This window comes from Danio rerio, chromosome 5 (assembly GCF_049306965.1).
Source record: "Danio rerio strain Tuebingen ecotype United States chromosome 5, GRCz12tu, whole genome shotgun sequence".
Classification (NCBI taxonomy): domain Eukaryota; kingdom Metazoa; phylum Chordata; class Actinopteri; order Cypriniformes; family Danionidae; genus Danio; species Danio rerio.
Window position 1 is genome coordinate 39,544,211 of NC_133180.1, and position 27,672 is coordinate 39,571,882.

The window sequence follows — 27,672 nt, forward strand, 5'->3', positions numbered from 1 at the left end:
AGCCTACATGCAGAGTTCTGTAGGAGCATCCTCAGGGTACAGAGGAACACACCCAGCAATGCATGCAGGGCAGAATTAGGCCAGTATCCTCTACTCATGCGCATTGAGAAATGATCCGTTAAATTTTGGAAACACATTAAAATGAGTGAGCCCAACTCTTTTCATTTTAAAGCCCTCAAAACCCAAGAAATAAACATTGAAAAAAGCCCTCTGATTCAGATGGTCCTGAAGCTGCAAACACAAACCAACACAACCAATATACAGCAGGCAGCATCAGGACACTGACATGCTCATCCACAAAATTAAGCCCAATCAAATAACAAATGCACGAAAAGAAGAGTCTCTGGTTTTCTGGAATGAAGCAGCCGGAAAACAAAATAAACTTCAATGTTATTTAGACCTAAATAGAGATTATACCACAGCAAGATATCTGAGTGCAGTAAAGGACAGTAAACTATGAACAACAATGACCAGTAGAGACGGGCCAATAAAAACATCAGTGATGCGCCTGCAAACACACACACACACACACCCACACACACACACCCACACACACACACACACACACACACACACACACACACACACACACACACACACACACACACACACACACACACACACACACACACACACACACCTAGATGATTATAAATGAATTATTGTAAATATACTGATTATTAGGCGACGCAGTGGCAAAGTGGATTGCACGTTCGCCTCACAGCAAGAAGGTCGCTGGGTCACTGGTTCAATCCTCGGCTCAGTTGGCGTTTCTGTGTGGAGTTTACATGTTCTCCCTGCGTTGGCGTGGGTTTCCTCCGGGTGCTCCAGTTTCCCCCACAGTCCAAAGACATGCGGTACAGGTGAATTGGGTAGGCTAAATTGTCCGTAGTGTATGAGTGTGTGTGTGTGTGTGTGGGTATGTGTGGATGTTTCCCAGAGATGGGTTGCGGCTGGAAGGGCATCCGCTGCATAAAAACTTGCTGGACAGGTTGGCGGTTCATTCCGCTGTGGCGACCCTAGATTAATAAAGGGACTAAGCAGACAAAGAAAATGAATGAATACTGATTATTATTGTTTATTATTATTACGGTTTTATCCTAAAATATTGATTGTTAAATGTACAGTTTATTCTGATCTATTTTTTTATTGATTAGTATGAATAATATGATATGTTGAATAATAATATATTGAATATTAATGTGTTACAGTATATAGAATATGATGTATTGTTGATATTTTATTTAATTATTGTAAATATCTATGTTGTAAATATAAATGTTACAGCAGCTCTGTAATATTTACTAGAGTTAATTAAAATGTTCCTACATAGTGGCCACATATTGTCATTTTGTTTCATGTTTTTGACAAAAATAAGGCAGACAGACCCCAAGTGTTGCTCAAGCACTGGTTATGTAATTATTAATTACATTTAATGTTAGCTATGTTAACGATATGTATACACTCACCGGCCACTTTATTAGGTACACCTATTCAACTGCTCATTAATGCAAATTTCGAATCAGCCAATCACATGGCAGCAACTTAATGCACTTAGGCATGTAGACATAGTCAAGAAGATCTGCTGCAGTTCAAACAGAGCATCAGAATGGGGAAGAACGGTGGTGATTCAGGATTCACCTGATTTAGATGTAAATACCCTCAAATTAAAGCTGGCAGTCTGTAGTTAAAGCATATCTTGTTCGTGTCATTTAAAATCCATTATGTTGATGTATAGCGCCAAAAATATTAGAATTGCGTTGATTTACAAATCTTTATGAACCTAACTGTACTGTAGCAAAGCAAAATATTGCAATGTCATTTTTCCATTATGTTTTACACAGCGGACACCCTTCCAGCTGCAACCCAGTACTGAGAAACACTCATACACTTACATTCACTACGGCCATTTTAGTTTATTCATTTCACCTATAGCGTTGGACTGTGGGGGAAACCGGAGGAAACCCACCCGTATGGTCATACACTGTGGTGATAAAGAGATGGACATGGTCAGTAACAATACTCAGGTAGGCTGTGACATTGACAAGATGCTCTTTAAAGCATAAATACAGATCCAGAACTCTGTTTAAAAATCTCTTTATTGATTTCTTTGTTCATCTTTGAGGCTGATCTTTCAGGCTCCTCATCAATGGCGTGCAAAATCTCCAATGCTGCCCACCACCGTCCTGCGAATGTAGGTAGGCGGTGGACCAGGCCGAGGTTGCCGGAGAGGAGGGTTCTGGAGATTAACAATGTCGTCCTGCTGAAGAACAGACATAATCATGAAAATCTCTCGCTGTCAGTTTCAGATACAACACTTCTAACCCTTGTGTGCTGTTGAGGGAGTTTTCATCCTCTCTGGGGGGATTTTGAGTCTTAATTTGACCACAACTTTCTTTTGGGAACAATTCTGGAAAAGCACATTCAGTGTAGACATATTCTTAATTCTAAGACTGAGTAAAGACTGACTAACCTGTTCTCTCATTCTTCTGAGAGGGCGAGCAGACTGAAGACCACGCAGAACCCCACAGACTCTTCCATTTATTACTAAATCTCTCTGCTGAGGTCTCTCAGGTTCATTCTGTTGCTGCTCCTCAGGTTGTGGTTCAGGGATCCGATTTTGTCCCCTACTGGCTACAACCTCCACATGCTGCTGGTTTTGATGAGGCATCTGATTCACAAATGCTTCATCCTGCTGGAGACAAAGACAAAATCATGTTACTCAACAGATTTACAGACAACCTGAAGATCTGTCAACTCAAACTTCTATATGTGGAGTCTATGAATTAACACTGAATCTAATAAATCTCTAAATAAGTAAGTGTATTTATGCTAGCACACTTTGATTTGTTGATTCACTCCATAAAACTGCATATACATCCATAAACATTTGAGCATAATTATAAGCAACATCATTGGGTTAAAAAGTCATATATGACAATTTTAAGCCGATCTTAATCTAAAAATAATGCAGATATAACATATTTTTTATTTCACTTACTTTAAAAAGTAACTAAGTAACATATTTAGTTACTTTTTTAAGGAACAATTCTGGAAAAGCACATTCTTTGTAGACGATTTCTTAATTCTGGGTAAAACAGAAAGCATGAACTAACCTGTTCTCTCATTCTTCTGAGAGGACGAGCAGACTGAAGACCACGCAGAACCCCACGGACTCTTCCATTTATTATTAAGTCTCTCTGCTGAGGTCTCTCAGGTTCATTCTGTTGCTGCTCCTCAGGTTGTGGTTCAGGGATCCGATTTTGTTCCCTACTGGCTACAACCTCCACATGCTGCTGGTTCTGATGAGGCATCTGATTCACAAATGCTTCATCCTGCTGGAGACAAAGACCAAATCATGTTACTCAACAGATTTACAGACAATCTGAAGATCTGTCAACTCAAACTTCTATATGTGGAATCTATGATTTAACACTGAATCTACCAAAACTCTGTAAGTATTAATGCACGCACACTATGAGTTGTTATACTCAATAGAACTTCATATAAAAGCCAGACACTTTTTTTGCACAGGCCTATCTAAAGGGTTAATAGTGCAAACTTATGATCAACAGTAAAAAGGTTTCCTCATCTCAACTGAGAAAGCCCCCAGTAATCAAGAAAGCATGATTATATGGTGTCAAGACTTTACAATCAAAAAGTCTCGTTATTATGGAGGTCAACGGGGCAAAAACAGCCACTAACATAATGAAAGGGTAGTAACAATACACAAGGGTTAAAGAGAACATTGAGCATATTTATAAGCATTAGTGTTGGGTAAAAAAGTCATATGTGACAATTTTAAACCGATCTTAATCTAAAAATAATGCAAATACAACATATTTTTTACACAACTTACTTTAAAACGTAACTAAGTAACACACTTATTTTTCCAGCACTGATAAGCAGATTGATGCTTGTTTTTTTTGGGGAACAATTCTGGAAAAGCACAGTCAGTGTAGACAAATTCTTAATTCAAAGACTGAGTAAAGACTGACTAACCTGTTCTCTCATTCTTCTGAGAGGGCGAGCAGACTGAAGACCACGCAGAACCCCACGCACTCTTCCATTTATTACTAAATCCCTCTGCTGAGGTCTCTCAGGTTCATTCTGTTGCTGCTCCTCAGGTTGTGGTTCAGGGATCCGATTTTGTCCCCTACTGGCTACAACCTCCACATGCTGCTGGTTCTGAAGAGGCATGTGTTTGGCAAATTCTTTAAGCTGTTGGAGACAAAGGCAAAATCATGTTACTCAACAGATTTACAGTTAATCTGAAGATCTGTCAATATAAACTTCTATATGTGGAGTCTATGAATTAAGCAGGTCCTAGATAAATCATGTGTTAATAAGTGAGCTTTTAAATGATGGCTGCAGATAATAGTATACTCAGTGTGGAGTGGTCAACACTGGTTGTTCTAAAACTATTGAACAACTCCCAATCTCAATTTTGATCCACTTCAAATGTTCACTACTGTGTAGACTAAAATCTCCACCCAGTAACACTGAATATAACTAAAAGGAAGCTGGAACTCACCCATGCCTCTCTTATCTTCAGCATAGTAGGAGACCGGCGACACCTCGAAACTCTTCGAAATCTTTTATAATCTTTAGGCTCCGCTGAAACCATCTGAAACACGTCTCCATTGACCTATCGAAGAAACAAACATATTAAATGAATACTAAGAACTGAATGGCCCAGTTTAAAGCTTCCTTTAATTAATATTCTGGAGATAAGTGAAAGAGAGAGGCAGCAGTGACTTACAGAAGACACAGGTGGGGCCAAAGTTGGCTCAGCAGGCGTGGGGTTTTGATTTCCGAAAAAGAGGTAGCCCGGGGTGTCAGACTCGGCATATACGGGAGCTCCAGGCGGCTCTATCTGGCTCTTGAGGACTGGGGATGTAGTGGGTTCCCCGTTCTCAGGCACAGAGGCTCCTGGTGATGTTTCTGGTGCCTCCAAAAACGGCACCGAGGAGATGTCAACCTGAGGCTCCTCAATAGGGCGCTCAACCTCCATAATGGCCCCTGCAGCGAGGGCAGTGGCGAGCTCATCTGAGGCCTCAGGGACGGAGGACGCATCTGCTGTCTCTGCTGGACCAGACGCAGAAAACTCTCTGTCATCCTGTTGCAGAAACGGACATAATTTTAAATCAGTTCAATATATTATGAGTTCATTTGACTTATAGGTTAACTTGATTTAGCTTTTTCATTTCATTAATATTTCATTTTTGTAAGTTACCTCCACAGTTTGACTCTGGTGACCTGAAGTGAAGTCAAACTGACGCTCCTCATCGATGGGGTGTAAAACCTCCATGATAGCCCACCAGCGGCCGGTGGAGAGGGCTCTGGCGAGCTCTTCTGCGCTCTCAGGTGACAGAGAGGCAGGAATCAGGTTGGAAAGATGGTTAAAATCAATGGTCGACATGCTGGTGACAAACGCAATGACGAAACAGAAGAAGTAGAAGATCGATAGACACTGATGACGATGGCAAACACACTGTAAAGCACTGTGAAACAAAGAGATGAGATTAGTAAATAATAAAAAGCTTCTGAACTGTTTTTTATTCACTTAAAATAACCAAAACACACAGTAATGCAATGAAAATTACAGCACTAGGGGAGAGCAGGGATGAAAGTAACATGACAACATTTGCTTCCCAGGCTATAACAGCACAACCTATGATGGAGCTGCCAAATATCAGCTGATTTTAGGACTGTGTCCTGAGGTTAGGTCCCAATTTCAGCTTTTAAGAGCAGAATTATCGAATCGGTTCTTTTTTCCATATTACAAGTTGTGTTTCTGATATCATGTGTCACAATAATGATCAATCTAGAGGTTATTTAGTGTAATATTACATACTTAGGTGCAAAATGTCTGAGTTTTTCTGTTTAAAAGTTTAAAAAGTAATTTTTTTTTATTTTACAAAAATAAAGGACTAAATATGTTTGCAGTTAACATTAACAAGGTCATAGTCAAATATATTTCAAATAAACAAGATTAATCCAGGAAATCTAGCAAATATTGTGTTACTTCTGACCCACCCATGTTCGTCCATGCCTAATGAGGTCAAAAGTAACAATGTCCAACTTTTGTTTGACGTGAAGTTACAGTATTGGAGTTGTTCTACATTGATACAAAATGACACCTGGTCTTGATACAGTTAGTTACCACAACAAACATATAGTTTTGTAAATTAGGTTTTTATTAAAATGTTACTTGCATCCCCGCTTAAAACACCCACTGTATAGCATTGTAAATGTGTGTTTCACTGCCTGAAACGTTAGTTTAAAACAATAGCTGCTTTTCAACTGCCCGGCCTGTAAAGACCTATACCTCCGGTCACCGCCAGGGTTTTTGGTCTGCCAGACGTCTTTAACCAAAAGACAGCGGAAAAGCAGCTATAATACAATATTTGAGCTAAAAACTGTATGTTTTCTGAAATATCAAACATTTTTAACAGAAAAAAAGGATTTATTAACATAAAAAAGGTGAAAAGCACCGAGTAAAATGTACTTACGATCATTCGACGACTCGGTATGATGTAAAAATTAGAACACCCCAATTTAACTGAACGTTCTAAGATAACCATGACGACGCCGCGGGGGAATCTATTACATTACTACAGTATGTGTAGTTATAGCTAAAGTGTTCATTAAAACAATATATGCTTTCAAATGAGTTTATATGAATACATTTTACACTTCTTGTTATATGTGTATAGCATACAGTACATTAAAACAAATGTATATTTATTTTCTTAAAAAAAAAAACATTCCTGAACATTTACAGAAAAAAACGTACTTGACTACTAAAACATCTATAGCTAATAACATACTTTAAGGAAAATCAATAACAATAAAATAAAATACTACTACAATTGATGACAATAATAGTTTAGCGGTAATTAAGTTGTAAAATTGAATAGAAGACATGCATTCTGTTGCTTTACTCACTATTTTTTATTAGTGTAATTCCTTATTGCCGCCAGTAACTTCTTTTATTCTGTAGTATGACGGCTATTCTATAGTTAATTGCATTTAAAAGAGTATATTTTCAATAAAACGCTTGTAAGAGCTTAATATGCACGTTTAGGTTTGTGCTTTGGTCGCATGTACACAGTTTTGGCCAGCAGGTGTCGCCAGCAGGTGGAGTTTTCAATGCTTGCAAACAGTGAATTCTTTTTGTGAAGTCCAACTCACTCACCTCTCTGCATATTCAGCTCTTCATCAGGGGTCACCACGGGGATGATCCACAACCCTGGCACATGTTTTACCGGCTGACTCTAGAACAGTAATCTACATACAATTAATGCGATGCCCACATTTATCATGTAGGTGGCCAATCTGAGACTCCAGTGTGTGTGTGTGTTTGTGTCTGTGTTTTACCTTCTTGACACTTCATTCATTCATTCATTCATTTATTCATTCATTCATTCATTCATTCATTCATTCATTCATTCATTCATTCATTCATTCATTCATTCCTCCATTGTGTATTCATGTTATAAATAAAGGTGTTAAAGAAAGGGAATTTCTAGAACAGAGCAGCTCTGTAATATTTACTATAGTTAATTAAATGTTCCTACATAGTGGCCACATAATGTCATTTTGTTTCATGTTTTTGACAAAAATAAGGCAGACAGACCCCAAGTGTTGCTCAAGCACTGGTTATGTAATTATTAATTACAATTAATGTTAGCTTCTTAGTTTCTTTTTGTAAATAACATTATGTTTTGCTTAATAATATTTCAATAATGCCAAATGTATTTATATCAAGCAGTCAAAACATCATGCTCAGAATATCACGCCAGGAAAACCCTGGTTACTAATAAATCAAATTGTTCCAGTCCTTGATTCTGATTGGCTGATCTGTGTTCTAGGCTGTTGTAAAATACTCCACAGACATACAGTGATTGCAGCTTGTTAAGCATTCTGATATCAGTTTATGACTCGAGGAACTGTTTATTTGATCCGTTTCATTTTATAAATCATTTGATCTGACCAAAAGAGCCAGTGAGAGAGAGAGAGAGAGAGAGAGAGAGAGAGAGAGAGAGAGCTCCAAAAAGCTTTTAATTAATTAAATTTTTTTTTAAGTACAAATAAAATAAAAAATAAAATTAGTTTAAGCTTAAAGTGAGGATTTAGAAAAAAATAAAGCAGAAAGTCAAAAAAAGCAACGGTTCAGTGAATTTAAAAGGGGGATTTATGTGGAGTAAAAGGCTGAGTAAAAAAAATATCTGATTGCTGCTCTATATGGTATATATACACTCACCGGCCACTTTATTAGGTACACCTGTTCAACTGCTCATTAATGCAAATTTCTAATCAATATGTCACGAAGCATGGTGTCTCTGATTGCCTTCATACTGATCAAGGCCGCCAGTTTGAGGCAGACTTAATCAAAGAGCTGTGTACACATAGCTGGACTAGATTGGGTCTATATTTCACAGAAAAACTGACACTACGTCTATTACTTGCAGGTACCTCATAAATGTTATTGACTTTTCTTACATGATGGAGTATTATTTATATTATAAGCTTTATTTAGCCAAAAAAACAACAAGCATCAAAATTTAAGGTTCTTCAGGCTAAAATTGGGTTACACATAGTCGGGCTAGATCTGGTTTATATGTCACCTAACCAGTGAAATGATGGCTATTGCTTGCTGGGAAAAGTCTCACTTCTACCACTCTTTAAAAGTTTTGGTTTCAGTTTGTGTCAATTTAAAGGGGTGGTCCAGATTGTAATATTAAGGCTTGGTTGCGTTTATAAGATGCAAAGCAATGTGTGATCATTTTTCACTTGAAGGAAATCATGTTATTTTTTCATATATCTCACTTTATTATAAACAGCTACTCAGCTAACATGAAAACGACAGTCAAATTTCCTAGTTCCTCTGAAAGGCCCACCCTTAAGTAACTCTGATTGGTCATCATCATAATGTGCTGCTATTCGTGGATCGGCTCCACGTCACACCCTTAAAAGCCTGTGCTTTTCTGCAGTGTAAACAATCAGTCAACCTCCTGCCTGCTCTCTAAAATAACATCTGACAAGTGTCTGTAAAGCCTAGTTCACACTACAGGATTTTAAACATCAGCAGATCGCTGTGCTGTTCACACTACATGACTTGACTTTGTGTCTTTTAATCTCTGTGGTGTTCACACTACGCAACACTCCGTGAACGATCCACAAGAGGGGGGTCACACATTACATGATCTGACAACATCTCATTCCCCATCAGCTCATTCAAGCTACCAAACCACAGCCAATGAAAATTTGAGGGAGGAGTCGTCAGAAAAAGCTGAACAATATTGGCTGCTTGTGTGCTGATGACATCACTGACAGCGTTTCAAGCTTTGGAGAAAGCATTTAAAAACATCGTCAAATCAGCTGATTTATGAGCGGATTAATCACTCATCTGCAGGTTCCAGTGGATAGATACACAGAGAGTTTTTAATTTTTGTAATTTTATAACTCTTTGAAATAAAACTAACATATTTATAACAACCTGCTGTTTTCTAACTATCAGTGTATTTCTTTCTGACATTGTTATTTTTTTATTACAAAACAGTAAAGAACTGAGCATTTCTGCCTTAAATTACCATATTGGTCAAAATGACTGCATGCATGTCTGATACTTTTCACTGTGACTTTAAATATGTGTGCATTTTCTTGCCTGGCAACTTCCTGCTAACATAAACAAAACTTTCTGATGGCAAAAACATCAATTTACTTCAGATATCTTTCAAAACAGCATATTCTGTGCTGTGAAATAGCTCCTGTTTGAAAGTGAAAATGAAAGCCAAGACCTTTAAGTGTTTTAGTATCTTAACTACATATTTATAGGCTGTATTACCAAAAAATATTATATTTTTAGGGTAATAGTGTCATTAAATATGATGCCAAACATTTAAAGCTTAATTTTAATATCTCAATAATAGCTTTGAATGTAAATATGTTGTGACAATATGGCGTTTTATATGAGAACGGTCAGAATGAGCAGTATGGTAATTCTAATAGTTACAGAATTCTAGTTCCACTGTTAATATATCCTCCTCTCATGTTTGTGCTAACGCAGAATGAAGCGAGTGCATCGATGCCCATTCTGACCAATCACAGATGTTTTTGCTGAGCTCCTGAACAGACAGCCATTCAGCTCATGCTGATATGCTCTCTCATTGGCTGTAGCTCGTCACTACATCTGACCACACGTGGGGTTGAGTCGGCCGACTGCTCTGGAATATTTAGCATGCTGAATGTTGGATTTCCGTCTGCGAGGTGTCGGCGACGCATCAGCCAGCCTCGTTGATGCGTTGTTCAGTAGTTTACACTTAAAGAGCGGCGAGCGCCGAGCACCCGCAGATTTCTTCCCGATCACAGCCCGATCTGTCGGCGAGCTCGTTAACTTCCAAATCGGGCTCAAATCAGGCTTAAAATCCTCTAGTGTTAACTAGGCATAAGGAGTGAAAATGGGGTGCGGCTCCTTTAAGAGTGTTTGCCATTGTGTGTGCGTCTGTGTGTGTGTGTGTGTGTGTGTGTGCATGTTGTCTGGGTCTATGTGTGTGTATGTGTGTGTGTGTGTGTGTGTGTGAGTAAATGTATGAACTTTCTGTAACAAGCGCATGTGCACGGGAGTTTTCTTTTTCTCTGATGCTCGGATTAAGTTATTTTCTGTAATTTATCGTGACAGAAGAATAAAGCACAAGATGTGGGATGCGACCTGTGTGAGCCTTGATTTATTTTTCTGCTGTTACCACGAGTCAGGTAAGCTATACTGTATTTTTTTTTTAACTCTATGCGTTACACAACGTCTTACATATATATCCGGAACATGCAGGTGTAAGTAATATGAATCATCCACATATCTTTAGCGACTTCATTACCTGAGATGTGAAACGCATGAAAAAGCTGTCTGAAGACAATCAATGCAGTCGCGCACACAAATAAGAGACACGATTGTGCTGGTGGTGTGTGTGTGTGTGTTTACAGCAGTTTGACTGATTAATATGAATTTGTAGCTAAATGGTTTGCCCGCAAAGCAGCATTTCACATTGTTTACATCGTTGCTACTGCATGCTATTAACGCTAGATACTGTACATGTCATGATCAATTTTAACAAATAAAAACATTTACAGGTTGTAGCTCACAGCTTCTGCTTTGAGGAGATTTTAGCCGAATCCAGCACTGAACTGGGGGAGATTCTGGAGCTGTTTTGTCAAATCAAGCTTGCTATGTGTTTTATAATTCTGTGGAACATAATTAATATTGAACTGTAAGCACTTCTGTCTTTGTGTCGTGTCCTTTGGAAGCCCAAATACAGAAACAGACGAAGCTCTGTGGAAACAGCAGTTTTTGGATGCATTTTTAGCTTCATCTCTGCTATAACGTTACAGCGCCTCTGGCCATGGCCCTTACCTGCGCAGTGTAAGTGCGCAGTAAACGAACCTTTGTGATCTCACAGGGGGCGGAAGTATTTTTTGTAGTCCCCAAAATTCGTTCATTGTAGGCTTTGCTAAGCTAACTCTGTAAAAACCAAGGTCTCCCCAGTGAACTTTTATCAATTTTATTTATTATTGTACTTTTTACATTCAGAGATGTTGTTTATGTTCACACAGCTACATTACACATCAACTAAAGTTTAAAATATGATATCATAGTAGACCATCCCTTTCAATGTTCAGTCTGAGCTGAGGATTTCCATTTCTCTGTGTTTGTGGAAAAGCAGGCAAGTCAGCTGGACCAATTTATGAGCAGGCAGAGCAGGATTCTCGCGATGACCACCTGCACATTACTGCTCTTTGTTATCAGCCGCAGTTTCAGTGTAAACTTAGTAAAAGCAAGCTTCTTTGGCGATGATATGTACAGTATTAGATTTTACTTTTAGCGGACATTTGCGCTGAGCACACAGTGAATGCCATGCATCGAGATTCGGACACCTTCTTCGAAAACACTCGATTGATCTCAGCTGGTGGATCAACATTCACCACATGTCATCATCGCTCTCATCTGCGCCTCAGGTGGGGTTTGCAGACCTGTGTGCTTTCAGCTCCTTCCCTGTCATCTGACAGCAGAATACCTTGAGTGATTGACAGCTAATATGAACCAATATAGCGGCAGTGAAGAGCTGTTCAGCACGTTTTTAGAAAAAAAATCTAAACAGGTTGCACTACAGCCACTATAAGTCGCACAAATGCTCCCAAATATATTATGAGGTCGCATAGATTAATTTTCAGGCACATATGCAACCAAAATGGTTGCAATTTAGAGCCCTGTTATGTATTAAATACATTCACAAATACTAAAAACGAAGGAGGTTTTTGCTATAATTTTAGTTAGTTTTGTATGTACAGTTAAGTTAGATCTAATTTTTAAACAAACTCTCATCTTTATTTTTATTTCAGTTAACGGCAATTATTTTACATTTTAGTTTTCGTTTTTTGTTTGCTTTTGTCAACTATAATTACCTTGGTAAGGACAAAGTGGCGTAGTAGGTAGTGCTGTCGCCTCACAGCAAGATGGTTGCTGATTCGAGCCTCAGCTGGTTCAGTTGGTGTTTCTGTGTGGAGTTTGCAAGTCCCTGCGTTTGTGTGGGTTTCCTTTGGGTGCTCCGATTTCCCCCACAGTACAAAGACACGTGGTACAAGTGAATTGGGTAGGCCAAATTGTTCGTAGGGTGTGAGTGTGCACGGATGCTTCCCAGAGATGGGTTGGAGCTGAAAGGGTATCTGCTGCGTAAAACATATGCTGGATAAGTTGGCGGTTCATTCCACTGTGGCGACCCAAGATTAATAAAGGGACTAAGCTGAAAAGAAAATGAATGAATGAATAAAGCTTAATAAGCAAACTTGCACTTTGGGTGTGACACACTGAAGGTTGGCCATAACTTTTGGCTTTAATTTGTTCCACCAGGCCACAAGCATAGTTGAAGTTTGTTGCAACAGTGCTGTTTTGTGCAGAGACTGATAAATGTTCAGAGGTAATATATTGGCTTCAGCCCGAGTCCAATTTGAACTTCACCGTCAAATTTCCAATGTCTACATCTGTGTACCATGCGTTCTGTACTGAACCACTTGTCTGGTTTAGTTCCACTGATCTGATGAATAATGAGTCAACCATGACATTTCTATTGTGTTTAGGCATTGTGTCTTTTTGTTGAGACATGCACCCTGAGGCAAAGTGGTTGGATTTGCCACAGGCATGAGATGTTGCGCCATAGGCCAGACACCAGAGACCGTTCGTGGAAGGTGAGATTTTCCACACTTTTTGCAGGCGAATGATACTGTTTTTTGCTGTTGAGATGAATTTCTTTTAAATATTTTTTCTGTTTTAAATCTTTTGTCTTCTTCTAAATGGCGTGAACAGTTTTTCTCTGCTCCCCTATAGCTTGAATCTGTATTTTTGCTGCCTCTGCCGCTCTGCAAATTTCCAGTTTTTTTTTAAGGGTCAAGTTTGTTTCTCTTAGGAGACTCTCCTTTAAACACTGATCACTGATACTGAACACAATCTTGTCTGTTATCATGTCAGATTCTGTTGAGCCAAATTCACAGTCCTTACTCTTTTGTTTTAGTTATGTGACATACTTATCGATGTTAATCGCATGAAGTATAGGGTAGGCCCAGATCTGGTGCCTTTCGAAAACAATGTTCTTTCTTGGTAAACAATATTTCTCCATTGCAGTTACTATATCTTGCATTGTTTCATTCAGACAGTGAGTTACATACTTCTAATGCCTCCTCTCCTAAAGCATGAAGCGGAATGGCAATCTTTACCTTTTCAGTTTTTGAGTTTGATCCTGTAGCAGTCATATAAATGTTGCACCCCTGTATCCATCTTCTCCAGTTTTCACCTGTATTCCCTGACAGGACTAATAGAGGTGGTAATCTGAACTGATCCATGTTTATTTTTCACTATGAAATACTTATTTTAGTCAGGATGAGTTCACTTTATTCATCAAGTTGCTGTAAACTGCAGGCGTGAATCCATAAACAACTCATTCGTCTTATAGACCGCGTACACGGAGAGGTATAACTCAGAAACACATTTATTTAAAAGAACACAAGCAGCTCCAACTGCTAACCATCACATGCGTTCAGTCTTACTCACTGACTCCGTAGAACCCCCGTACTTAAACCAAAGTCGCCCTCTAGTGGAGTCAATACGTAATGACATTATAAGTGCATATAACACTACACCACAGCTACTTCCTAAATAAATGTACATGTAGGATTTTTAGCATAAGAAAAAGCAAAAGTAAATTTTTACTTAAAATTACCAATAGAGTAGCTGTACTGATTATTAGCTTATGGCTTTGCTTATGAAAGTGAAAGTCAAGACTAAAATGAAAATGAAAGCTGCACAGTGACTCATGATCCAGCTCTCAAACATCAAGCAGCAGCACAAACCTCTTTCTGCGTCTCAAGATAAAAAACAGTGAGTAACCTACTTTGTTTTACTTTAATTCCCTTACAAAACATTTTCCCAAATATATCACTGTAATGTGCGCTAAGTCTTAGCTATGTGTGAATAAGGTATGAAAGTGTATTCTCACCGATCGAGCCTAGAAAAAAACTGTTTTAGACTAGAGCATTCTGTTATGACCAAATTGAATAAAATATCAGGCTAAAATTAATTCGCTTTAAAAAGTACACTGTTTTCCTACAATGATCAGGTTGCTCAACTTGCTCTCTACAAGCTTGACCACAGCCCAGCACTGCAGTAATGCAGGTTAGGGTGGTCCACTACAATATCATATTTAAAACTTTAGTTGATGTGCTTCTTCTGTTTCTGTATTTGAGCTTCCAAAGGATATGTCACAAAGACAGAAGTGCTTACAGTTCAATATTAATTATGTTCCAGATGATTATAAAATACAAATAAAGCATGATTTGACAAAACAGCTTCCAGAATCTCTCCCAGTTCAGTGCTGGATTCGGTTAAAATCTCCTAAAAGAAGGATCTGCTCCAACAAGCAGAAGCCGTAGCCTGTGAGTTGTTACTTGTTAAAATTGATCATGACATGTACAGTGTCTTGCCTTAACGGTGTGTTGTAGCAAAGATATAAACAACGGGAAATGCTGTTTGGCACCGCTAACAATTTAGCTACAAATTCATTTATACATTTATTTAACAGTCAAACTGCATTAAACACACACACACACACCAACACACACACACACATACACACACAAAATGGCGATATCTCTTAAAAGAGCCGCATCCCTATTTTCACACGTTACAGACACTTGTCAGATTTTATTTTATAGAGCGGGCATAAGGTTGACTGACTGTTTACACAAAAGCAAGTGCTTGTACAGGCGTGACGAAGAGCCGATCCGCAAATCGCAGCACATTATGACAGAAGACCAATCAAGCAGGTCGCACACCAGAAGCGCCGCTCGGCGCCGCGACACGGCGCGCACATGACAGTTTAAAGTATCACACACCAGACGCGCACATTCGAATGATATTTAACATGAAACTAATCAGATGGCGCTCTGTGGCGCGGCTGAAAAATGAACTGCGTCCTGAGCCGTCGCCGGGCGCCGCCGACAGGCGCCGACTTGCGGCGCCGGTGTGTGTATCCTGATAGAAACCCATGTTTAGAATTCTAAAATACATGGCGCTGCGTGGCGCTACGCGGCGCTTCTGGTGTGCGACCTGCTTCAGAGTCACTTGAGGGCGCGCCTTTCAGAGGAACTAGGAAATATGACAGTCGTTTTCATGTTAGCTGTATTTAATCAAAGTAAGAATTAATGAAAAATAATGTGATTACCTTCAAATGAAACATGAACACACATTGCTTTGCATCTTATAAACACAATCAAGCCTTAAAAATACATTCTGGACCACCTCTTTAAATATTAATCCAGAGAATAGGAAAGAGGTCCTCTGTGCGCACGATAGGGTACCGCCCAAAGCAATAAGAGTAAAATTTCATTGTTCTACAAGCTGGTGCAGGTGACAATAAGCACCCTGGGGCCATATTCACCAAACAAAAGTGACTGCAGCAACAGATAATGTAAACAATTTTGTTATGATTATACCTTGACGCAACGTCTATTTTTTCTAAATAAAAATATTCAGCAATAATGCTAAAAAAATCGTCACTTTGGAATTATAAGGTTCTTTCTGCATTTTGAATGATTTTGAGACATTGAGCTTCAAAGTTTTTGCATTCTATATAGTAAACAGTATTTGTATAACATTTGGGGTTTTTTTTAAATAAAAAGTCTTAAAATGTACACAACTTATAAAAAACGTCCCATAATGTAAATAAGTTGTCATTTAATAAGAATGTCAATAACTCAATTTTGACAAAAACGTCAGATAGAACCTTATAATTCTATGGTGACGAAGTGTTACGTGCGTATTTAAAACATTTCAAACACACACACACACACACACACACACACACACACACACACACACACACACACACACACACACACACACACACACACACACAAAAAAAAAAAGTAGACATAGTAGAAATAGTAAAAATGTTTTAATTACAGGAATATTTTAAATAGTTTAATCTACTTATCTCATGTTTAAATATAAACATTTTTAAATAAGTTTATTAACGCTTACAACTAGAATGTTCACTGAAATGAAATGAAATTGCCTTTTTGGGTGAACTTTCTCTTTAAGTAGCCTAGTTTCATTCTTAGATATTTTTTGCACACAGCCCTTCCACTATGCTGTTGTGTCAGAGTATGAATCTCTTAAGAAATGAATTTATAATAACACTGTTCTAAACCTTGTGTGTATAATAGTCGTAAGATATTTTAAAGGGTCACAAAACACCAAAACACATTTTTTGAGCTGTTGACAGTCGTATATGTGTCCCACACTGCTAAAAACACTATTAGGAAACCTATATTTCACTGAGAAGTGTAAATTGGTTGTTTTAGCGTTATTTCAAGTAAATTCGTACTTCCGGTTTGAAACGAATTTTTGAAGCTGCGTCACGGTCATGACATAATAGCGTCTATTCCAGCGTGCAGACAGGACGTCTGTGCCAGAGTGTGTCTTATTACGTCTTACAGCCTGCTGCATTAATGCATGAGTAAGGCTTGGTTCAAACCAATCAGCGCGCTCTATTGTGCAACTTCATTAATATTCATTACTGCCACAGTGTTTACACGACAGAGACACCACGTTGTGTTGGCAAAACAAGCGTGAAGTGTTGTTTTTATAGTTTGCTGCCGTTAAGTTTTGTTTTCATTTTCTCTCTGTGAGAGCTCATCTGGAGTCACGTGTGGATTAACAGTGTACGCGACGCTCGACAACAATAACTTACGTGTCTAAGGAGAATTATTGTTTACCTGAGAGCTGTTCTCATCTGCAAACGCTGAGATCCGGATTCGCTTGTAGTCTTCTCTTCATAATGACGCGGCTCTAGTTGCTGGTGATTGTCCTGTCTCTACAGATTTGGTAAGTGAGCGACCAGCGCTCTTTGTTTATTCAGTTTATTCGTATCGAACTAAGTTAACTATAGCACAGAGTGTAAACATGTTAGCACCACAACCAAACTTTAACCTTGTGTAGGGTTTTTACCGCATTTTGTGACCGGAATAACACACGCTGCTTTCTGACGCTACCTGTCGTGTGCATCTAAGTTTCCAGGAAATTTTTTTTCTCTCATTCGCCGTGCGGTATCAAACATTGCATGAAAAATACACGCTTAGAGCAGATCCTCGGATCAAATATCTCGTTTGTCGCGAGGGGCATGAATGAATTCCCTGAATGAAAGAGCCAAACTGCTGTTAAAGTCCAACATTTAATAATTTGGCAAATAATTCGACTACAGATGTCCATGTAGGTTAAACACCATCACTTTCTCCTGTGTGTTTATTTTAACTCTGAAACTCGCGCATGCCCAAATAGACACTCCCACACCCTCCCACTTAAGTTCCTCCGACACTCCCCCCTAAACAGAGCTGGACACGCCCACTTTTCTGACTTTTTCCAAAGTAGAGGTGTGAAAACACCCTGCTGAAACAAGGGGGTTTTATGGCCCTTTAAAGGGTTGTCTTCATGTGGCCTTTTTAAAATGATATATTTTTCATAACAGTTTATCTTTTTACTTTTGTACACAGGCCAGACAATGGATAGGTTTATAGATGATTTCCATAAAAATCTTCGTAAGGAAGTATCTGTCCTGAAGGCCTCTTCCATTGAGTATTGTGATTTCATACTGTACTTCTGCCTCATCACCTCTCGTGCTGGAACTGACATTGATGCTGCGATCACGAATCTTAATCATGTTTCAGGTTACACACAAGTTTAAAGCTGAAATTCACAATAAAACAGAATTTATTTACTGATTTCTTACGATCCATTTAACAAACCACGTTTTTTTGCCTTGCAGCTGACAAACAAGTCATCATGGGAGTGCTTTTTCTCACAACTGACCCTGAGAAAACCATACCAGACACCAACAGTGCTAGAAATGAAGAGAACATATATTATGTCGACTTTCTGTTCAACGAGGATGACGGGTTAATGAATTGTCAGAAGAATAAAGATGCAATCAAGAAACTTGCGAGGTACATGAAGTCCAAGGTACGTCTCCTTATCAACATGGCTATTGTCATGGCATTTTCTCAACTATAATTTATTAGCAAAAATATAAAAATCTTTTATTTTTTAATGATTTTGATGCGTTCTCTTGATTTATTTTTGTGATTTTTGCATTTGCTGTTGTAAATTAATCATCTAGTGTTATTGCATTGATTGGAAGTTCATAATTGTTGTAGTCTCTAAAACAGATGTTATGATTTTATCCTTTTTATTGTTTAATGCATACATTTTATTATATTTATTTCCAATTCAGAATCTGACTTCATATTACTTGCAAAGTAAGTATTCCAAGTTAAAACTATTCTCCATGATTCTCTTCCAATGTTATATTGAAATTTATTAATTATACAAATCTTAAAACAATTGAAAAATGTTAAGGAATAAAAAAGAAACATTGTATTTTATAAATAATGTGCTTCATTTTTGTTCCGAAAGATTATGGAAATTCACGCATAAACTCATACCAGGATGGAGAAGATATTCCCTTAAACCCAGGAGAACTACAAAATGCCGGTGGAGTTGTGAATTATTTCAAAAAACGTCCTGTTGCTTGTCTTTTTGTTGTTTTTGTCATTTTATTAATTTTTGTTGTGATAATTGTAGTGTCAGTGAAATACAGCTATCTAAATAAATACAGAAATGACACTGTAAAAACTAATGACGCTTTCTGAAAAAAAGGCAGTTGTGGATCCCAGAAGACCACAATAATAACAGCAATGTTAAAACGTGTACAGTTTTAACTTTAATTAACAACAAACCACCATGATTCACTAACTCATAATAACTTTTTGAAGCACTGATATATAGTAGTCATCATTTAAAGTGGATCATCATCTTTCATGTCCTATGTTGACAGCACGTATTCTTGTCATAGGACATTTTGGAAAAAATATTTTTGATTAGTTTGAATGATGACTACTGTACGAAAGTCACATAAACCGAGGCTAATTACAAATAGTGTAGAAAAAAAAGCTGATAAAGGATAGGTGTCTATACTAACCATCATGGTAATATACTATGATACTAATAATATACTAACCATCATGGTAATATACCAACCATTATGGTAAAACACGCAATAAAAATGTATTTTACTATATCACATGTAGCTTAAAACACTTTAATGAGAAAAACTAAAAAGAAATTTGGCAAATGCAACCAATTTTTACTGCAGCATTTTTCCATTGTGAATTTCAGTAGTAATTGTCACTAAGCTTCATATACTACACCGCATGAAGAGAATTAAACTGTGAATGTAAGTGTGTTTTTGAGATATATTAAAATATAGCTTTATTACATCCCGGGAGTCATGGTGAATGAATATTATATTGATTATAGTTGTTATCTTTAAAGTTATTATGAATGATGACAATGCTATTTGAGTAACGCTTGCTTTATGCTAATTGCTTTGCTTAGCCTTTTACAGTAAGTTTGTTTTATACTGTGTATGGGTAGAAGAAGAAAAGGATTTTAAATACCATAGATCTTGTCTGGCAAGAATAATTTAATGAAGAGTAATAAAAGATTGCATGTTTACAGTGGATCATTTAAATGGTAATAATTGTCATTTGAAATCTTTTTGCTGCTCTCTTTAAAACCACAGTTTTACCCTTTTATCAGTAAGACAATTATTAGCATTTAAAATATTGTCTGATTTATAATGATCACTAATTGTTTTATGTTAACAACTGCATGTCATAAGTGTGTTGTATCAATTTTAAATAAATATGTTATGCTCAATGCTAAGTGGATGTTTAATATTCTTTATGCATTTAAAATCACTCTTATCAATTAAATTGACTTCAGATATCAAAATGGAACATCTTTATACTGTTTGACTTTTGCATAAGTCTTAGACTATAATGTGCTGTTTAACGTGGTTAGTTTTCAGTGGCTGGTGCTTTACAGATAAATCGGAAAGAATTTGAGCATCTGGCATCATTCAGCTTCCCAGATGCAGTTAACTGCCCACAGTCTTCTTCACCTGAAACATTATTTGGCTCTCCTGGTTTCCAGTGACTAAATAACAAACAAACAAAATCACATATAAAAAAAGCACAGTGTTGTGCCAAACCACCAGTATAAAAACATAGCAATGTAAATAACTGAATTAACAACAGCAAAAAAAAAAAAAAAAAAAGCTCCTTAAATTTATTTTAGGAATTTTAAATTTTTATACAAGCTAAGACTCGACAGCTTAACAAATATATCCATTATTCAGCCAACATATAAACATACATACATATATATATATATATATATATATATATATATATATATATATATATATATATATATATATATATATATACAATACAATACACAACATACATATGTACATGTTGGCTAAATAATGGAATGTTGATTTTATTGTTTAATCAGAGGACAACTTTCCAAGTCCCAAACTTTACTGAATAAGTTCCATTTATTAATTTGTTCATTTTCTTTTCGGTTTAGTCCCTTTATTAATCTGGGGTCGCCACAGCAGAATGAACCGCCAACTTATCCAGAATATATTTTACGCAGTGAATGCCCTTCCAACTGCAACCCATCACTGGTTAACACCCATACACACTCATATACACTAATATACTACAGTATAGCTTACCCAATTGACCACGTCTTTGGACTTGTGGATTGAATTTTTGGTGTGAGGTTATTGTGCTGCTACCCACTGTGCCACCGTGACACCCTAAATAAGTTTCAGTAATAATAAAAACTATGCTAAAACTTTGTGATTTGAAAGACTGTTAATGAGTAACAGAGTTTTTACATGCCTGCTGTTCATAATGTATGGCTTTCCATCAATCCATCTCCACTAATTGCATCTGTAAGACCAGTTCAATAAGATTTAGATGTAAGAATAGCGTATTGCACAATAGTCCTGAATGAAGAAAACAAAACAGGCGTTAGATGAGATCATATAAAGTTGATCTGCTATTTTCTTCATGTTAGTTTGTGTCTGTGTTACTAACCCACTCCCTGCTGTCATTCCCCAGGATGAGTCACAGGCTATCCTTCTCACAACAGTATAAACGTGCCTTTAGCCAGGTCAGTTTAGTGCTGGAAATCTGGCTGCAGAAAGGAAAAGATTAAGCTCAGAACAGGTTTATCTGAATGAAATTATTTTTAAATTATATTTTTATTTTAAAATTTGATAATATTACTCTTATTTTTATTACTAATTGCAGCTTTAGCTAAACTTATTTGGCCTCTTAAGAAATTAATTATTTGACAAACCTTTTTACCTGACAGTTTTAGTTTTCACTAACTTGCTAAAAGATGGTGAGCTATTCTAAAATGACTGAAACCCTCTGGCAGCAGATTATCAAAATGATATATTTACACCACCTTGGACTGAGGTGAAAGGATGAAAAAGGCAATAAAACTAAAGGAAAATTTTATCACAAATATTATTAAATATAATTTATATTCCATTACATTAATAACCAAATGTAGCCTTTGTATAGTTATTTATATGACTGTTTAGCATAATTAAATAACATCATTTTATGTTAGAATCATGGGCTGCCAATAAATAACTTCAGTTATTAAAGTTTCACTTTCTGCCTAAGGCATAAATATCTTAAATATTAGATGCTGTAAATTAGTAGCTGCACTGACTAATAACTGGTGGTTTGTCTGCTTATGAAAGTGAAAGGCAGGCTTGAATAAAATGAAACTGAAAGTAGCTGCACAGTGACTCATGATTTAGCACTAAAGCATCAAGCAGCAGCACAAACCTCTCTCTGCGTCTCAAGATAAAAACCAGTGAGTAACTTACTTTGTTTTACTTTAATTCACATCTAAAAATGTTCTCAAATGTTCTTCTGTACAGTGTGTGTAAGTATTAGCCTTGTGTGAATGTGTTAATAGGGTGTGAAAGTGCATTATCATCGATCGAGCCTAGAAAAAAACTGTTTAGACTAGAGCATTCTGTAATGACCAACTCGATTAAAATATCAGGCTAAAATTTATTTGCTTTAAAAAGTACTCTTTATTTTACCATGATAATCAGGTTGCTCAACTTGCTCTCCACAAGCGTGACCACAGCCCAGTGCTGCTGCAACGCAGGTAAATATTAATCCAGAGAATGGGAAAGAGGTCCTCTGTGCGCGATAGTGTTCCGCCCAAAGCAATACCAGTAAGATCTCATTGTTGGTGTAGGCGACAATAAGCGCCCTGGTGCCATATTCACCAAACAAAAGTGACTGTGTGTGAAGTGAGCAACAGATAATGTAAACAATATTGGTCAGTGGTGTAAAGTAGCTAATTACAAATACTCAAATTCTTGTAATTTAGTAGTTTTTTTCTCAGGAATTGTAATTTACTATGTAGTTCTAAAAATGTGTACTTTTACTTTCCCTTGAGTACATTTTTATATGGAACCAGATTAGTCTCAAAAGAAATTCACGCAAAAGACACACATGCGTAGCCAAATTCACGTGCATAAAACCAAATTCACGTGCTTAAAATATTTATTTATATTCACAAAAAATTTCACGTGCACAATATAAAAATACATTTTCATAAATTTTTGATTAGAAAATATGAATTGCTAAGATTTAACTCTAAAGGTAATTTTGAACCTTTAGATTCCAGATAATATATAATCCCCATTTCACACATATGTTACAGATTTGAGATTCATGGTCTGAAATGGTTTCTTGTTTTGCCTAACTTAAATCTTCATCATCCCCACCCCCCTCCCCCCATAAATTGTTTTTTAAAAGATGCATGCGAGTAAAAAAAATTGCAATATAGCATTTAACAGGTTGCTTTATTGCAATCTTTTTTTTGATTAAACTTAATTCCAAACATGTCAAAAACGTAAATGTTAAACATTAGCCTACAAATACAAAACCATCAGTGCTTCTCACAGGTTTGAAATTTGCGATGGTAGCCGGATTGAAACAAACTATTTACCCACATTACATAAATAGTTACCTATATGCGACAAACAAAACATATTCATTTTTTAACAATAAGTTAATTTGGGTTAAAGTAAAAAAGAAAAATGTTAAAAAAAAGACATCCACATTCTCTTACCTATTCAGGAGCCATATGTGCACTGCTGACAGGTCAAATCTGCTTCTCTCTCTTTCAAGTTCAAAGCAAACTTAAATGCAAAAGCATTTTAGATATGTATATAAAATAGCCTGTGTATTAGCCTAATGACATCATCAAATTAAAAATATACAGCAAATGAAAAATAAATGACAGAAAAAGGAATAAAAACAGAATATCTCTAAAATATTCATTATTAATCATATTTACAAGATTAAAACGTGTGGATTGTTTAAAGAAGGCAAATTACTAATGGTGTAGGCATATTTTGCAGGCAGTTTAGACCAGTCATTTCGTTTTTTTTTTTTAAATAAAAAAAATCAGCAATAATTGTAGAGAAGGGTTGCGTGTGTATTTAAAACATTTCAAACACACACACACACACACGCACAGCACACACACACACACACACACACGAACGCACGCACACACACACACACACACACAGGACATGTATCTATTTTAAAAAGTAGACGTAGTAGAAACAATAAAAATGTTTTAATTACAGGTATATTTTAAATAGTTTAATCTACTTATCTCGTGTTCGGCAGAAGAAATAAATTTATTAACGCTTACAACTAGAATGTTCACCGCAATGAAATGAAATTGCCTTTTTGGGTGAACTTTCTCTTTAAGTAGCCTAGTTTCATTCTTAGTTATTTTTTGCACACAGGCCTTCCACTTTGCTGTTGTGTCAGAGTATGAATCTCTTAAGACATGAATTTATAATAACACTGTACTAAACCTTGTGTGTATAATAGTCGTAAGATATTTTAAAGTGTTGTCTTCATGTGGCCTTTTTAAAATGATATATATTTCATAACAGTTTATCTTTTTACTTTTGTACACAGGCCAGACGATGGATAGGTTTATAGATGATTTCCATAAGAATCTTCGAAAGGAAGTATCTGTCCTGAAGGCCACTTCCATTGAGTATTGTGATTTCATACTGTACATCTGCCTCATCACCTCTCGTGCTGGAACTGACATTGATGCTGCTATCAGGAATCTTAATCACGTTGCAGGTTACATACAAATTTCAAACTGACATGCACAATAACACACAATTTATTTAACGATTTCTTACGATCCATTTAACAAACCACTTTCAATTGTCTTGCAGCTGACATACAAGTCATCATGGGAGTGCTTTTTCTCACAATTGACCCTGAGAAAACCATACCAGACACCAACAGTGCTAGAAATGAAGAGAACATATATTTTGTGGACTTTCTGTTCAACGAGGATGAAGGGTTCATGAATTGTCAGAAGAATAAAGATGCAATCAAGAAACTTGCGAGGTACATGAAGTCCAAGGTAGGTCTCCTTATCAACATGGCTATTGTCATGGCATTTTCTCAACTATAATTTATTTTCTAGTGGTATTGCATTAATTGGAAGTTCAAAAGTCATAATTGTTGTTGTCTGTAAAGGAGTATTTTATCCTTTTTATTGTTTTAATGCATGCATTTTTATTATATTTATTTCCAATTCAGAATCTGACTTCATATTACTTGCAAAGTAAGTATAAGTTTAAATTATTCTCTACAGTATGCAATTCTTAAAACAATTGAGGAATGTTAAGAAATAAAAAAGATTGTATTTTATATAAAAAAATGTGCTTCATTTTTGTTTTATGGAAGTTCATGGAAGTTCACGTACAAGCTCATACCAGGATGGAGAAGAGAAGAACTCAGAGGCACAAAATGGATCCGGTGGAATTTTAGATCATATAAAAAAACATCCTGTTGCTTTTGGTGTTATTTTTGCCACAATTGTAACTGGGGTAATTATATGCAGAAAAGCATGGAGAGCCAAAACAACACTAATTTCAACACTTCCAACAGTGTTGCACTTTGTTCCACACATAGACAGATCACACATCTACAGATGTTTTGACAATTGAACTTGATGTTTCATCAGAGCCATTTGAAAGTTCAATATAGTGTCACTCTGATTACAATTTAAACCCTAAAGGGCAACTTGGCTGGCAAATCTTTCACGTCTAATGTTTCTTTGGTCACCAATACCAAAGACAGCAGTTTGAATGAAGGTATAAATGCTGTAACCGTGTATGAAAACAAACTGGACCTTGGAATTCTCATCAAGCATGTCCTGTGAATGATATGCTTCCCAGCCACAGGATGACCTTTTTATCCATGACGATGTAGCAGCTGCTGATCGCTCGTCTGGTGGTTCATGATGCAAGGACATTTGGTAGCTGATTCTCATCTTAAAACTCTTCAAGACTCCAGCATGACTGAGAGAAATGTTTAAAAAACAAATTGCAATCCCCACCCACATTTCTTCAGTTTCAGATCGCTATAGCTGTCTCTCCAGAACCCTCAATTTAACACAACATTTAACATTTTTTATTGATGCAGACTTCCCACAAATATGCCCTACAGTGTAATAAATATCCATAAGCTATCCATAAGTTTTCTGTATTTTGTGATTTGTGTTCCACCAACTCTGGAAATACACCATGTCAATCTGTCTTTATCCAGCCATCGTCACTCTCAGGGTCTTGTATTATTGTATGGAGAACTGTGACTGTTAACAACAAAACAATACAATTGTATCTAACACATATAAATAATCTTCTGATTTAAAAAAAATAAAAATAAAAAAAGCAAAATCTACCTTCAGCTATGAACATCACAAAGCATGCCTCACGTGTCTTTACATATCTTTTAGCTCAGGTACTGATTCTTGATGATAAGTCTACAAATCAAACCTGTAAATAATACAATATACAAGAATATAAAGTTTTAACAAAGCAATTTTACTGTGTTTAGATGCATTTGTTAGGTAACTATACAAAGGCAACAAATTATCCATTTAAATATTAATTTATATAAAATAAATAAACATTACATGGTGACATGTATTCCATAAAATGCAATATTATCTAGAGGTATTGCATAGGCAGATGCAGAGGCCTTCCCATGCTAATTTTGGTTCTAAAATACAGAATAAAGTGTCAGTTTTATTTTATAGGTGAACAAACACTTTTAATTTCTGATAAAGCACAAAACGCAGTCATTTGAACACACTCACGTGCTTTTAGCTATTAATTTTAATAACTGACAATATGTTATAGTATTCAAGTACTAACGTTAAGCAACCACAAATGATCTGCCAAAATTCACAACTACTGCAGTATTTTTTAATAATTGAACTACAAATGCACGAATAATGATATTTCTTAGCAAAATAGGTTAACGTTATAATAAATTTAAGTTGATTCACTTACCATATGCTTTAACAACTCTCCAAAAGGAGGGAAAATGGGTGGTGGTAGTAAGTTATATTGCAAGGGCAGGGACTTCCCTTGATCGTTAGGCTGCTAAAATATGAATCAGTTAATTCATTTTACAGACAGGTGGCTGTTTACAACACACTACATGCCTTTAACGAAACGGAAATGCTGTGTGCATGCAAAGTTTAGCTGATAGTTTTAAGCACAATATCATGCTGGGGGGAAAATCTGACTATAGACCTAGCCTAACGTTACTAACGTTAAATGTCCGAGAAAGTGTAAACGTGGTAATTTGCAAACACGGTCATTTAAACACACGGATGTTAATGTTCTAATGTTAATAGTTGTCAACACTTAATATGATTCAGTTAAATTGGCTTCAGATATCAGAATTGGATGTCTCATTTTTAATCCAACAAATGAAGCAGTTTCCACAGATTGACTTCTGTGTGGCCGATTAAGGGGAGAAAATTAAAAGAAGAAACATCAAATGCGGGATAAAAACTGAAAGTGAAAAAAAAAACGTAAAATAAAAAGTAAAAGTAAAAAAAAAAAAAACTGAAGCCAACTATCATTTATTAGACAAGAAAACTAACTGGCCTGCACATTCAACTGTCCTTAGTCAAAATTTGGCCATTTCAAAAAAAAAATAAAAAAAGAAATAACACAATAATAATGAATTCTTCGGAATTTCCCTAGCCTCTTTGGTAAAAAATAAATAAATAAATAAATAAAAAGTAAATTCCTGGAAATCAACAAT

The 27,672-nt window shown here is 36.5% G+C and overlaps 3 protein-coding genes and 1 long non-coding RNA gene across 22 annotated transcripts; 2 read left to right on the forward strand and 2 right to left on the reverse strand.

The window, feature by feature from the left end:
• Positions 1-1,898: 1,898 nt before the first annotated feature.
• Positions 1,899-14,102, reverse strand: si:ch211-271e10.1. 16 transcript variants are annotated; one of them, XM_073951161.1, is made up of 10 exons: positions 13,768-14,099; positions 12,463-12,800; positions 7,202-7,280; positions 5,237-5,504; positions 4,763-5,119; positions 4,535-4,648; positions 4,003-4,221; positions 3,117-3,338; positions 2,474-2,695; positions 2,082-2,263 (listed from the first exon to the last, which is right to left on the reverse strand). In XM_073951161.1, exons 4-10 carry the CDS (start codon positions 5,420-5,422, stop codon positions 2,147-2,149), a joined length of 1,437 nt encoding a protein of 478 aa, XP_073807262.1. In that variant the 5' UTR covers positions 5,423-5,504; positions 7,202-7,280; positions 12,463-12,800; positions 13,768-14,099; the 3' UTR covers positions 2,082-2,146. The 16 variants fall into 16 exon arrangements, with proteins under 16 accessions (XP_073807259.1, XP_068077459.1, XP_073807262.1 ...); XM_073951159.1 differs by lacking the exon at positions 12,463-12,800 and having other exon boundaries at positions 13,768-14,102; XM_073951164.1 differs by lacking the exon at positions 12,463-12,800 and having other exon boundaries at positions 3,117-3,335.
• Positions 10,217-20,656, forward strand: si:dkey-58f10.14. 4 transcript variants are annotated; one of them, XM_073951171.1, is made up of 6 exons: positions 10,217-10,471; positions 10,688-10,761; positions 18,100-18,273; positions 18,372-18,565; positions 18,837-18,861; positions 19,019-20,656. In XM_073951171.1, the coding sequence occupies exons 1-6, from the start codon at positions 10,467-10,469 to the stop codon at positions 19,252-19,254; spliced, it is 708 nt and encodes a 235-aa protein (XP_073807272.1). In that variant the 5' UTR covers positions 10,217-10,466; the 3' UTR covers positions 19,255-20,656. The 4 variants fall into 4 exon arrangements, with proteins under 4 accessions (XP_073807272.1, XP_073807271.1, XP_021327323.1 ...); XM_073951170.1 differs by lacking the exon at positions 10,217-10,471 and having other exon boundaries at positions 10,489-10,761; XM_021471648.3 differs by lacking the exons at positions 10,217-10,471; positions 10,688-10,761 and adding an exon at positions 12,796-13,242.
• Positions 18,993-22,823, reverse strand: LOC141385566 (uncharacterized). The gene is made up of 4 exons (XR_012406187.1): positions 22,590-22,823; positions 21,559-21,658; positions 21,361-21,467; positions 18,993-20,602 (listed from the first exon to the last, which is right to left on the reverse strand). It is a non-coding gene; the product is annotated as an uncharacterized lncRNA (long non-coding RNA).
• si:dkey-58f10.13 lies at positions 22,278-26,087 on the forward strand. Its single transcript, NM_001386786.1, has 5 exons — positions 22,278-22,354; positions 24,502-24,675; positions 24,774-24,967; positions 25,147-25,171; positions 25,294-26,087. Exons 2-5 carry the CDS (start codon positions 24,510-24,512, stop codon positions 25,554-25,556), a joined length of 648 nt encoding a protein of 215 aa, NP_001373715.1. The 5' UTR covers positions 22,278-22,354; positions 24,502-24,509; the 3' UTR covers positions 25,557-26,087.
• Positions 26,088-27,672: the final 1,585 nt, after the last annotated feature.